The sequence below is a fragment of the Benincasa hispida genome, chromosome 2 (assembly GCF_027475165.1).
Source record: "Benincasa hispida cultivar pf3 chromosome 2, pf3_genome.v1.1, whole genome shotgun sequence".
NCBI lineage: Eukaryota > Viridiplantae > Streptophyta > Magnoliopsida > Cucurbitales > Cucurbitaceae > Benincasa > Benincasa hispida.
In genome coordinates, this window is record NC_143479.1 from 66,606,884 (window position 1) to 66,621,259 (window position 14,376).

At 33.1% G+C, this 14,376-nt stretch overlaps 1 protein-coding gene across 1 annotated transcript; it reads right to left on the minus strand.

The window, feature by feature from the left end:
- Nucleotides 1-8,459: 8,459 nt before the first annotated feature.
- Nucleotides 8,460-11,407, minus strand: LOC120070769 (nicotianamine synthase-like). The gene is made up of 2 exons (XM_039022652.2): nt 10,741-11,407; nt 8,460-9,517 (listed from the first exon to the last, which is right to left on the minus strand). The coding sequence occupies exons 1-2, from the start codon at nt 11,227-11,229 to the stop codon at nt 8,897-8,899; spliced, it is 1,110 nt and encodes a 369-aa protein (XP_038878580.1). The 5' UTR covers nt 11,230-11,407; the 3' UTR covers nt 8,460-8,896.
- Between the last annotated feature and the right edge of the window lie 2,969 nt (nt 11,408-14,376).

Genomic DNA, 14,376 nt, shown 5'->3' on the forward strand with positions numbered 1-14,376 from the left:
GTTGGTTGGAGGTGGAAGCTTTTCAATTGCGTCAATCTTCGCCTTGTCCACCTCCAACTCTTCTCAAGAGACCTTGTGCCCCAACACTATACCCTCTGTCACCATGAAGTGACGTTTTTCCCAGTTAAACACCAAGTTCGTCTCTTCACATATTCTCAGAATTTTCTCCAAATTGGCTAGACAGACTTCATAAGTGTTCCCATAAACGGAGAAGTCATCCATAAATATTTCTACTGGGTCCTTGAGATAATCTGAAAAGATTGCCATCATGCATCTCTGGAACGTGCTTGGCGCATTTCAGAGGCCGAATAGCATGCGGCGGAAAGCGAATGTCCCATATGGGCAGGTGAATGTGGTATTGTCTTGGTCTTCAGAAGCTATCATGATCTGGTTGTACCCAACATATCCATCCAAAAAACAGTAAAAATCATTCTCTGCCAATCTATCCAGCATTTGATCGATGAATGGCCGAGGGAAGTGATCCTTCTTTGTGGCCGCATTCAATTTGCGATAGTCCCATACAGATGCACAATCTAGTGATGGTCCTCTGCGGTATTATTCATTGTTCTCATTGGGGACTACCGTCATTCCGCCCTTCTTCGGCACACATTGCACGGGGTTGACCTACGTGTTATCTGCAATGGGATAGATAATGCTCGCATCCAGCCATTTGAGAATCTCCTTTTTGACGACCTCTTTCATCGCAGGATTAAGTCTGTGTTGATTCTCATTGGTTGCTTTGTGGTCGTCCTCAAGACGAATGTGGTGTATGCAGTACGCGGGGCTAATTCCTCTGATATCAGCGAGCGTCCAGTCGATTGCTCGCACATGCTTTTTTAGAATGCTCATCGATACATTCTCTTGATCTGCATTGAGCGCAGAGGAAATTATTACTGACAGCTTCTTATTCTGCCCCAGAAATGCGTACTTCAGATGTGTTGGTAGGGTTTTTAGTTCAAGGGTTGGTGGCTCCATGAGAGAAGGTTGCGTTATTTTTCTTTCTTCCTTCGGCTCTTCTTCTTGTGTTGTAATCGATCCTTCTTCTTTGTTTATTTTTGCTACGATCGCATTGCAGACAGCTACGGATGCGTCAACATCCTTTTCTTCATACTCTTCATCAGACTTTTCTTCTTCAATCAAATTCAAGTCATCTTTCGAATCTTGCAGGTCTTCCTCATCAGGAAATTTCATGGCACGAATTATATTAAATTTGAGCTTCTGTCCGTTTATGCTCAAAGTGATCTCGCCTTTGTGCACATCAATTTGAGCACGACCTGTTGATAGGAAAGGTCGCCTCAAAATGATGGGCACATCTTTATCAGCCTCATAATCCAGGATGATGAAGTCAGCTAGCAACATAAATTTATCAATTTGAGCACGGCCAGTTGGAGAGTCACGGATGTGGGAACAAGTTGCCCCACACTTAGTTGTCGAAAGATTGACAGCGGCATCAAATTTATGTTGGCCCCTAAGTCAGAGGGCTTGCCCAATATAGAGTCCTTCTATAGAGCAAGGAATAGTGAAGCTCCCAGGATCACTCATCTTCGGTGGGATAATAGATTTGGAACTTTGCGTTAATGCCACCGTGGAAAATTTTCCAGTGCCTCTTTTCTTGGTTACCATGTCCTTCAGAAACTTGGCATAGGCAAGCATTTCCTCAACCACTTCACTGAAAGGAATGTTAACATGTAATTGTTTTAACATAGATAGAAAGCATTGGTATTGTACCTCTTCATTTTTCTTCTTCTTTAGCTCTGAGGGAAAGGTGGTAACTAGACTTTCACGGTTCTTGTTTCATTTGACTTTGAGGTTGACGCAACCTCAGGTTCTACTACTTCATTTTCTTTTTCTTCTTTTTGCGTTGTCGCAATTGCAGGTTCAACTGCGATGGAGGTTGATCTGTTCTGCTTCTTCTTTTCTTCCTCCACAGTCTTTCCACTGTGCAATGTCACAACCTAACATTGCTTCTTTCCTGAAGCCCTTAGGTTGCATGGAAGCTCGGTTGAACTTGGCAGCGCCCTTTGCAGTCTATTTTTAAGCTCATTTGCAATTTGGCCCATTTGCAATTCAAGGTTGCGGATGGACGTAGTCTGACTTTGAAGCACCGTCTCATTTTTCTCTATATATTGCTTCAATAGGCCTTCTAGGGAAGAAGATTGCGGTGGTGGTTGTGAGCTACTTGTTTGGTTGCTTTGTTGACCGTTGTTGTGTTGAAAGAACCCTAGTGGCTTTTTTTTATTGTGCCACAGATTGAAAGTTTTTTTGTGGATTCTTCCAAACAAAGTTTGGGTGGTTTTTCCACCCGGGGTTGTAGGTATTGGAAAAGGGGTTGTTCTTTACAAAATATACAGACTGTGGGTTTTCTGGATCATCCTCCATCGCATGCCCATCACCGCAAGTCGCACACCTTGAGGTGTTTTGACTTATTGCGTTGATTTGCCCACCTTGCAGTGTTGGGCTACTGATTGTCATTCCTTGAATCAAATTCATCATTGCGGTCATTTGATTTTGCAATGAAACAATAGCATCGTTGTTTGCGTCAGAATCTTTGAGTCTTATTCTCTGGTCACTCTCCTTCCAGTCTTCATGATTCTTGGAGATGCGAACTAGGATATTCTTTGCCTCATCATAAGTCTTGTCAAGCAGACCACCAGCTGCTGCCGCATTGGCAGCGGTCTGCGAAGCAGGATTCAAACCGTGGTAGAAAATTTCCATTTGAAGGCAGTATGGCAACCCATTATGCGGACAATCTCGGACTAACCTTTTAAACCTCACCCAGGAATTGCTGAGCGATATGTCCATGCCTTGTTCAAAATTAGTAATAAGCTTTCTTCGTCTCGCGTACTCTGTAGATAGGAAATACTTCTTCATAAACTTGTCCACCACCTGCTCCTAAGAAGTGATCTCTCCTGGTTCAAGCGAATAAGCCCATTTCCTAGCTTGATCACAGAGAGAAAATGGAAATAGCGTTAGTCGAACCTCATCAGCAGAGATATTCGGGAACACAAAAGTATTGCAGATTTCAATAAAACTTCGGAGGTGGACGTGCGGATCTTCGCCACGCCTTCGTCTGATTTGACCTACAGCCTGGATCATTTACAACATCACCAGTTTCATTTCAAATCTACTTCCGTCTAAGGCATGCCTCATGATTCCTGGAGAGAAATCATAGAGGTTTGGCGATGCATAGTCTCTAATGGGCCTATTGCGATCGTTGGCCAACAGAACTAGATTTGCAATGGCATTGTTATTGTTTGGTGCTGCATTCCTAGGTTACTCCGCCATCTCTTCTTTATCGGATTGTGGTTGCTGTTGGCGGTTCCTTAGTCTCCTTCGAAATGTTCTCTCAATCTCCGAGTCATAGTTCGCCAAAGATTGAGAGTTCTGCAAAGAATTCACAAAAATTACCGTTAACAACTATTTTGCCAAAGTCCCTAGCAACAACGCCAAAAACTTGGTGCGTTATTTTATTAAGTGTGGAATATGGATGATATGTGTTGATGGATAACGTTGTGCTCTCAAGTTTCCCCAGCGGAATCCAAGTGTAAATTCCTCTGAGTTTCCTGGTAAGTCTAGGGATGATCACAGGGACTTGTGAAAATAGTTTGCGTTGATAATTTTCTTATGAAAACTTTACGGTAACCGGTAAAATAAATAAGGTGGTTAGTTTGTTGTTGCATAAATGAAAATAATAATAAATGCGGTAGAGTTCGAAAAGAGTTGGCAACGGGAAATACGATGAATATGCGGTGAACGGGTTGAGAAGAGTTTCGGCTAACACTCCCTAGGTTGCGTTCATGCAATATGCATACAATAGTAAACCACCTCTCGGCGTGAATGCCATGGCTTCTAAGGCTAGAACGCATGCGATAAATATGCGATAAGTCTACAGGGTTTACACATAAACCTCTATTTCTATTTATGCAATGACAACATGACATTCACACAAATATGCGATCACATAATATCATTTCTATTCCTAGGATGCATGCGATGCAAGTTGACAAACAGAGCTTATCTCTAAGTCCCCATTTCTTGTTTATGCAGGTCTAATCTTGCTTTTTCAAGTCAGATTCTAACTTAGTTCTCTCGAGACATTAGGTTCTTTCTTTAGATTCTTTCTCGAGCAACTCTAAAGTGATGTTTCGCACAATATAAAACAAGAAAATTGCAAGCAATGAACTTCTTAGATCATGTTAGCTTAGTTCCTCTCAACCTATTCAACTAGCTTAGCTACTCATGTGTATTATGAGAGTGAGCAGATGTAGAAATATAATTTCCATTGAATAGATAAAAGATGAAGTACAGAATAACAATGTAAGTATAGTAAAGAGCCTGGAGCAATTTCTTGCCACCAGGTGTTACATTGTTCTACTCGTGCTCTAAAGATATTCTCGCTTTCGTGAAAGTCAACCTACTCTCTGCTCTTATGCCCCAAGGTTCTCTCTCAAGCCATCTTGGACAATCTCCAACGCCACCACTCTTCTCTAGCTCCTCCATTAAATGGAAAAGAAAACTATGAACAGAGGTGTGAACTTGTAAAGTGATGAAGTAATCGACTACTTAACCCCTTCTCTGAAGAATGCACTTGGTATTTATAGGGCATCAAAGGTGAAAGGCGATTTCTCTCTCCCGATTGTACAGATGGGATAGCTTTACTTCCTGACTGATGCGCCGGATAGTTGTCACCGATAAAGCTGGATGTACTTTGTTACCGTTATCGGCTGTCAACTTAATTTGGATCCGACTGTTGTCAGCTTTCTGTCTCATCGATCTTTATTATCCTTTCGTCCGGATGCGTCCACCATGTTGCGGTGATTCTTCTTGGGTGGATGTTTGCGAGCACGATCAACGCATAGAACTTCTTCAAAGCTCCTTCACCAGCTACTATCTTCTCCAAATCTTGTTATAGATCATCTCAAGATCTTCCTCACTATTCTCGTGGTACTTTAGATTGAGTTGTGGAACTCAAAACAAGCTTGAATCAAGGGTAGAAGGAGAAATGCTCACTGTAGAAAAATAGCTGAAGAACTCTTTCTTCAAACCTGTTTTTCTCTCAAAATCTCTATAGATTGCATGCTCGATTTTCACTCCAATCTTTTCATTATATTGTAGATCAACATACAAAGAAAAGAGTTGCATGAGTTGCAGCTCATGCTTGGAGAAGACAAGGCAAAGATATTGCTTCTTGTGTGAGCTACTTCAAAAGATGGATAATGGAAAATCCTCATTTTCCATTTAAGCATTTTGTTTTATTTTCCTTTTTCAATTTTATCTCAAAAATCAAAATTTGATTTTATTAAATCTATTTTGATTTTAAAAAGAAAAATTTAATTAATTTCATAAATTAATTATTAAATAAAACTTAATTAATTTAATATAAAAAATTAAATTAATTTTAATACATATCCATCTTTATATATTTAAATCATATTTAAATATATAAATTCTCCTATTCCGTTTAATTCTAAAATTAAACATATAATTATATCTTATATCATTACTAATTTCCTTAATTCTAATTTGAACGTTTCAAATTAACTTATCACGCTATTCTAGAGCTAGTCTGTTATGGGCTAGTAGAGGGACCTCGCAGACCTATAGATCATGGGCTCCAACAATCCGAGATTAATTGGCTAAACTCATTAGACCAAGTTAATTCTCATTTGTTAACTAATGGGTCACTCCACTAAAGTCTATAGTTGCACTCCCCTCACGGTAGATATATTATGTCCACATGATTTAACCATAATTAGCAAGTGGATCCTTCACAGGTTGTTCGTAATAATGGATGGGTCAAATATATGTTTTACCCCCGAGATTATATCTTATTCCTCAAGTCTCTACTGATCCTCTAATGAACAACTGGTTTGTGATCCAATCACTAAACCAAACTCTCTTAGCCTAGTGAGAAGGTGGGACCCCTTGTTCAAGACCTGGATTCAGTACTTGAGAGAATAACCTTTCTCCTATTCTTAAATCGAATAGGTGTGAATTACGTCTTGCACCCTATGTCCCCAGCCATTTATCCGATCTTACCTTTGAAATGGGAGTCTTATTGAGTCGATGCTGTTGAGCCACCCTCAACTATGCAAATCTAAGGGCAATCCCAAATAAACAAGAGTTCATAATTAGCTTAGGATTAAGATTGAGTTACCTAGGTCATCTAGGTGAAATAGTCAGTCTTAAATAGTAAACAACGTTATAAAGTAAGAGTGACTTATTTCTTGGTCCTGATCTTATGCAAACTCATTGCATAGGATGCCCCTACTTCTCATGTCATAACATGTACGAATTAGGATCACATCGTATGTAGCACTTTACAACTCTTTGTAACAACTACAGAGTAGGCTGCATCCAATGATGTTACCAGAATAAGGTACCCAACCTCATTCATGTACCATAGATCATTTTGACTATTTACTCGAACCTGATTCACTCTTATGTCTCCACATAAAGTTCAAGTACTCATACAATAGTCATGAGTCTTAGTTTATTGGATTTAGACTTTTATACAATTTATGAGATCAATAACAAGTACATTGATAATAGAAAATGTTTATTATTTTACAAACTGCGAGTTTTTAGGACTTAAAACCCAACATAAACTTATTGTTTCTTTACTTCGAAATATTCTTTCAAATCTTGGAATTGGAGAGAAATACCACATGACTTTTGTTGGGATATTCTTAGACATTTCCTTTAAATTTTTATGAAGCTTCCATTTTGACGTACCACAAATGGGGCATACATTTGCATTAGAGAGTTCTTTTTTAAACAAGCAACAATCGTTGCTACATGTATGAATCTTCTCGTACTTCATTCCAAGAGTACCCAACATCTTTTTTTTTTTTTTTTTTGATAAGTAGAAGTTGGAATTTTATTAGTACAAAGGAAGAAATTTAGAGGTGGAAGTAGTGTTTATATGCTTAATTTTCATATACAAAAAACCAAAAACCAAATGGTTACCAAACATGACCTCAAAATAGTTTTAAAAACTTGTTTTTATTTTTGAAATTTAGCTAAGAATTTAACTCTTTTTGCTTTAAGAAAGATGCAAACTATTGTAAAAATTTGAGAGGAAATATACTTACTTTTCCAAAACAAAAAACTAAGACCTTGTTTGGTAACCATTCCATTTTTTGTTTTTGGTTTTTGAAAATCAAGTCTACTTCTTTTCCATTTCTTACAAAATGATTTGCAACTTAAATTCTAAAAACAAAAATAATTTTTTAAAAGCTATCTTTTTAGTTTTCAAAATTTGGCTTAGTTTTTAAAATTATTTGTATAAAAAATAGATAACAAAGAAAGAAATTTAGAGATAGAAGTAATGTCTATAGACTTAGTTTTCAAAAACAAAAGTTTAAAACTAATTGGTTACCAAATGAACCTTAAACATTTATCAAATGAGCTTAGAACTGAAGTTTAGATTTTAAAAGCATTCTAATGTAGACAACAAACAAATAGTGTACTGAGATGTAGTAGTGTTTATAAGCTTAATTTCAAAAATCAAAAACTAAAAACCAAATGGTTCTTATACTCAGTAAAATTACATATTACAATAGTTAAATTCCAACCCTAGTTTTTTTTTTTTTTTTTTACTCTCTCCCCATTTATTTTGTTATGTTAAATGATCTTACATATGCCATATGCAATGACTTTTTCTTTTTCTTCTTCTCTAAGTTCAATATATATGGAGTTCTAAACTTCTTCAAATGCTAAGAAAGCTACTCATTAAGTTATGCTACTTCTAATAATAAATGAATAAATAAATAAAACTTCTATACTTAGAGCCTATTCAAAATAATTGAATCATTATTAACAACCAAATAAAATTTGAAGAAATTACCCCAATAATTTTCTCAGTTTCATGAAGTAAAAGAGAATCAGAAGCGAACTTAGGTTGTTTGATCAACAAGGCAAAATAAAAGTTAAAAAAGAATATATTATTTTGATGCAAAACCCTAACTATATTCATTTAATATTTGGGCTCTCGCATGTGTGAACTTTTATCAAATGAAAATTAATTCAGTTTGAGTTTCATAATAATTTTGTTTTCTTAAAAATATTATATTAGTTTATTGATCATTTTATTTATTTAAAAAACTACCAAAAATGTAATTTTCTTTTTCAATATTTTGTCTTTAAAGAGTGAATATATATATTTGAAAATTTAGCTTAGTTAGAAAGTAGATAATGAAATAAAGAAACCTAGAGATGGAATGAATGCGTATAGACTTAATTTTGAAAAATAAGTTAATAAACAATATTCTTCATTTTCTACTGTTGTTTTAAAAAATTAAGCCATAAATTTAGAAAGAAAAAAATAGTTTTAATTCTTTTTTTTATTAAGAAATTCACTAAGAATTCAAGCCTTTCTTCCAGAAATATGAAAATATAATATAGAACTTATGAAAAACAGAAAACTAAAAACAAAATCACAAACTAAAAACACACCGTAGCCAAACGAAACAACCATCTTATAAGATTCTCATCCAAAAGTGAGAACATAAAAATTATTACAAAACACATCAACCAACATAAAACTGAAAGGGTCCATTTGCAAGAGAATATGACCCAATGAACTCTAGAACAACATTAATTAAAAAAAAAAAAAAACAAAAATATAACATAAAACCTTATAACCTTTGTTATGCTCCTTTCCCATGAATGTGTTCCTCAATAAAATCAAAATTATTTCCCATATTGAAAAAAAGAAGGAACACATAATATTTTTTGAAGCCTCAAAACCAGAATTTTCAGAATCAGAATCAGAAACCCCCACTTAAACAAAATTAAAGAGAAGAATAATAACTCAAGTGGTGAATTATTATTACTACTCAGCTGCTTCCATTACAAATTCCTCAATCTTACCTCCATGATTATTATTGAAGCTTTAAATCTCAGAACATTTGTTATTATGCACAACTCCATTATTATTCTTATGATCAATTCCACCACTAAGCATCACCTTCTCATTTTCATCTTTCTCTTGTTTACTTGAATTAACAGATAAACAACCGTCATCGTCGTCGCTGTCTTTATCGTTATGCATAACACCGTTATTCTTACGATCAAAACCACTAATCATCACCTTCTCATTTTCATCTTCCTCTAATTTATCTGAATTTACAGATAAATAATCTCGATTGTCATCGTTATCATTGTTGTCATCGAAAATCATCTTTTTTTGTGCAATTATTACTGAGTTTATAACTTCATCAGTGGGATGAAACACAGATAAAACCTCAAACCCTACCAAATCACAATCTTCAACCACAGGATATAGAAAAGCTCTTCCTCCATGTGCACTTCTCACCATCAAATAAGCTCCTTCTGACATGAACTCTGACAAATGCTTAATCACCCTTAATTTCTCCTCCTTCTCCATTCCTACTAGAGCTGCCAAAAACACAACCTCGTACTGTTTCAGCTCCTCTGTCACTTTCATGATGTCGCACGTGTGAAATACCATCCTAGTCTTCAGGTCCGGGTCGAGCGACACCAAGTTCGATGCCTGTTCGAAGAAAATATGAGTTTAGTATTTCAGGCTCCATTTGGTATACATTTAGTTTTTGAAATGAAAAAAAAAATCCTCGTAAACACTAGTTTCGTCTATCCATAAGTTTTTATGTTTTATTATCTCTTTTCTACCCGTATTTTTAGTTTGATTAAATTTGGTTTTTAGCTTTTAGTTTTTGAAAATTAAGCTTATGAATGTCCCTTCCATCTCTAAATTTCTTGATTTGTTACCAACTTTTAATTTGTATTAATATTTTTAAAATTCATTTCAAATTTTGAAAACTAAAAAAGAGTACTAGTTTTTAAAAATTCTTTGATATTTTTGCAATTTAGTTAAGAACTCAATTTTTTTACTTAAGAAAAATGTAAGTCATGGTAAGAAATTAAAAGAAAATATACCTAAAATTAAATGATTACCTAAGGTGATCTAGAAAAACAGTTTCCAAAAAGTTTTTTCCTTCAACTTTAGCCATGATTTCAAGTGCCCTTTTTAAGAAGTTTGAAAACTATAATTGAAATATTGAGAAGAAACAAGAATATAAATTTCTAAAACCAAAATCATTACCAAACATCTGATTTTCAATATTAAGTAGAAAGTCAAATACTTGTCTGGATATATCCATGTTAAATCACTGCTAAATTCAAAAGTTGAGAAATATATAATGAAAATTGCAACAAATTAATTAACCAGACTAACAAACTCATATTTTTTTCTAGGAAAGACAATATATAACCTTCGAATTAGCAAGAAACTAGAAAAACTTGCTCAGAAAGCTAGATAATGGTAACCTTGGGGCTGCAAAAGACAACATATGAGTAGAAAAACCTTGCTTAGAAAGACAAACTAAAAAAGAAAAACAGTTTTTTGAGTTTCAAAACTTGACCTTGGTTTTTTTTTTAAAATATTGGTTAAAAAAAAAAGATAACAAAGCTGAAAAATTAGAGATGGAAATGATGTTTGAAGACTTAATTTTTAAAAATTGAAAAAATAAAATCAAATGATTATCAAATGAGATTAAAAAATAATTTTCAAAAACCTGTTTTGGTTCTTAAAATATATTCACAAAGCATGTAAATTTCTAAACCAGAAAGTTATACCAAACATGTGGTTATCAAAATTAATTGGAGACTTAAAAAACATATTAGTAAATCACTACTAAATTCAAAAGCTCGAAAAGAAGGAAAATTACAAGAAATGAATGAACCAACATATATAACCTTGGAATTAGCGAGCAAGTCGAGATCGTAGTTGTGAAAGACGGTGGAGGTGAGGTGGCGGGTGGCGAGAACGATGGAGGTAAGAGGAAGAGGGCCAGAGCCAACGAAGGCGACGGCGGAGGGAAGGACGGGGCAGTGGCGGCGAAGGATGGAGAATTCAAGGAGGCTAAGTTTTAGGTAATTAGAGAAGTAAGGGAAGACATGAAGATGATGAATAGGGGAATCAAATTTGGCTAAGAGATCAGAAAAATGGAACTCTAAAAGAGACTCAGCTTGACCACAAAGACGAATGAGATTTGATCTCATTTGTTGAAGTGATTTTGAAAGTGAATTGATATGGAAATGAGGGGAGGTGGGTGACATGCACGTGACCACCAACTTAGTGAAGAGAGTGTCGACATGGTTACAAGGTTTGAGGCTTTCAAGGCTTGAGATTTCATCATATAATTCACTAACCTTTTGAATTAGAGCTTCTTCTTCACAAACCATGTCGACACTATGAGCAAAAAAGAAAGATACAAACAGAGAGTTTTAAAAGAAAGTTTTTTTCTTTATTTTTTTTTCCCTTAAGGGGGTTCTTCAATGAGTGGCTTTATTTATTGACATTTGAGCCAAAGTTCTTGTGGGGTCCATTGGAACTATATATATTCTATTTTGATGGTTTTAACTTAGGGTTCTTAAAGATTGGTTCTAGTTTAAGAGGTCGAATCTACATATAAATTTATAAGTTTTGACGACGATACTTTTTCAAACATATAATTTTAACTAGTTTTTATTAGGGTAACCGTAATGGGTAGTGCTTTTTAGGGCAAATAATTAAGTGTATAATAAGATTTTTAAATAATTGTCAAATATCGAAAAATCTATGAGTGATAGACTCTTATTAACAATATGGTTTATCACTGACAGAATCTAGGAGTTCAATCTAAATTTTGGTATATTTGAAATTCTTTTTGTATTGTGTTATATTTAGTAATAATTTGGACATAATTGCTATATTTGCAAGTGCCCTAATAAGATAGATTCGTATACTTATAGTATATGTAAAGTTGAAAAATAGTAAATTGATCTAGTTTTGATAAATCTTATTGAACACTTTATATTTGAGTTAGACTTTTAGGCCCTTTTGGTGAACATTTGGTTTTTTGTTTTAGTTTTTGAAAATTAAACCTATTTCATCCACATTTTTCTTACTTAAGTACAATGGTTAAATTCTTAGTCAAATTCTAAGAACAAAAACTACTTTTTGAAAATTGCTTTTTTAGTTCTCAAAATTTAGTTTGAATTTTTAAACCACGGGTAAAATGTGGTTAACAAAAAAAAATATTTGGAGATGGATGTAGTGTCCATAGGTTTAATTTTTCAAAACAAAAACCATAATAAAAATGGTTACCAAACGAGATCTTAATTTTTTGTTTGATTTAGTTGATTTTTGTTGTTTTTGTTAGATTGTCTGGTTAGTCGATGATTTTGTTTTAAAAATCAGTTTTTCTTTTTTTCTTTTTCTTTTTTTTTTTTTTTTTTGTCAATTTTTATATGTATATTGGTATATAGTTTTGGTTTTGAAAAAAAGTTGAGTTATTGTATTGTAACTTTCTATTTTTAGTCTTTGAACATAGCCTTTTACGTATTAGATATAGAATTTTAGGTCAAACCTTTTTGAACTAGCTCTGGAATATAGTTTAAAATATAAGTCCAAGCTCTTATATAATTTTTTTTGTGTAATAATTGAAAACCCTAAAAGACAAAAAAAAGTTAGGTTTGTATGCAAAAGCTTAGGAGTTAAAAAAAAAAAAAAATCTTGAAAGCATAAGAATTAGATTAGAATAAATAATGCAAAAGTTTAAGATCTAGAATAGAATTGTTTTGTTCAATCCTTTTTTCTATAAGCTAGAATGAAGCAATTTGAATGTCTTTTCTTTCCAAACATTCACCCTATTTGGTATGTTTGTTCTTAACTTCAATTTCAAGTGATTCTTCTAATAATCAAAACACATTAGTTATAATAAATATTAAATTAGAAATTACTTAATATTAATAAAACAGATGCAAAAACTTTTTTTTAATACAATACTAAAGAGAATTCTAATTACCATATACATTGCATCTAACTCAAAGAAAATATTTTTTTAAAAAAATGGTTGTAAAGTTTGAAGATGAATCAAATTTAAGCAATTTATGTGGCCAAAATCAAATTTCTCTAGCACAATCAAGTGCATTAATTTCAAGAGTCTATTATTTCTCCATTGTAGCTAATACAGATATATTTCAAATACCATAATCATAAATATAACTTTTCCTTTTAGAACAGCAAATTATAATTGGAAAAAGAAAGAAAGAAAGAAAAGGAAGCTAGAGATTTATATTGCCAAACTAACCTCTCATGTTTATCAATATATTCATTATAATTAATAAGTTTTTTATTTTTTTTTTATTTTTTTCTTAAGTACAATGGAGGGTACGAGGATTTAAACCACAAACCTCGTGATTACTAACACATTCATATATCAATCAACCTATGCTCGGTTTGACATTTTTTACTTGATATATATATATATATATATATAGTTCAACTTTTCCATTTAAATTAGGAAAAATGTTAAAAAAAAATTATTATATTATACAATTCTCTTGTAAACCTTTGATCATCCCCGTATATCTCCATGATGTACTTTTGGTTAAACAACCTTTGATCATCTCCCATATAACAAAAACCTTATAAAAGATTAACAACAATATTGCAACCTTTGAACGATGAGAATATACTTTAAATGACTATTTCTTTTAACCATGGGAGAATGTAAAGTGTTTTTTCTTTTTTATTGTTTTAGCAAAAAAATATTAATAATAATTTAACACGAGCCCTTTTCATATTTTTTATGGATAAACTTTAAATGATGAATGTATTTAAGTAGTATAGTTACTGATATTTTTTTAGTACAATAGGATAGGAGGATTCAAATCACGAGCCTCTAATTGATCGCTAATACATTTATATGTCAGTTGAGCTATGTTCTTTAGAATTTAGTGGTAATTAACAAAAAAAAAAATATATATATATATATATATATATATATATATATATATATATTAGAAAATCGGCATTTGTTTTCTATCATAAAAATATGACATTATTATTATTATGATGATTATTATTATATGGAATAGCCTTTAAATGATGAGCACACTTGGGTATCAAGCACACACCCGAGTGGGAGCACTATTCATTGTGGCTTTGTAAATACTCGAATGGGTGTCACAAATTGACATTGTTAATGCCATATATGTAAGAATGACCTCATTTCCATATTCTAAATTTCCAATCATCTTTTTATTTCTGACGTCATTGGTCATTCCATTTAATTAATGGTAAATTTTATTTAATTTTTGGAACTTATGCCATTGCCATATACGTGTCATAACCTACGTTTTTGCTTTTTATTTTATGACTTTTACTTATCTAATCCTTTGTTTCCTTACTCAAAAGAATTAATGATAATAAATAAATAAATTAATTGATCGATAATCTTTGTTTTCTTCTATATTTGATAAAAACAACCTCAAGTTCATTAAAAAAAAACCTCTAGCTAATTGTCAAAATAATGTAACTTAATTTGAGGTTCGATCCCGAATCTA

Bases quoted from the DNA above. Each gene is read 5' to 3' on its own strand.
- LOC120070769 (XM_039022652.2), bottom strand. From the start codon at position 11,229: ATGGTTTGTGAAGAAGAAGCTCTAATTCAAAAGGTTAGTGAATTATAT. The intron at 9,518-10,740 runs GTTATATATGTT...TTCTTCGAACAG, and splicing joins ACTTGCTCGCTAATTCCAAG to GCATCGAACTTGGTGTCGCT.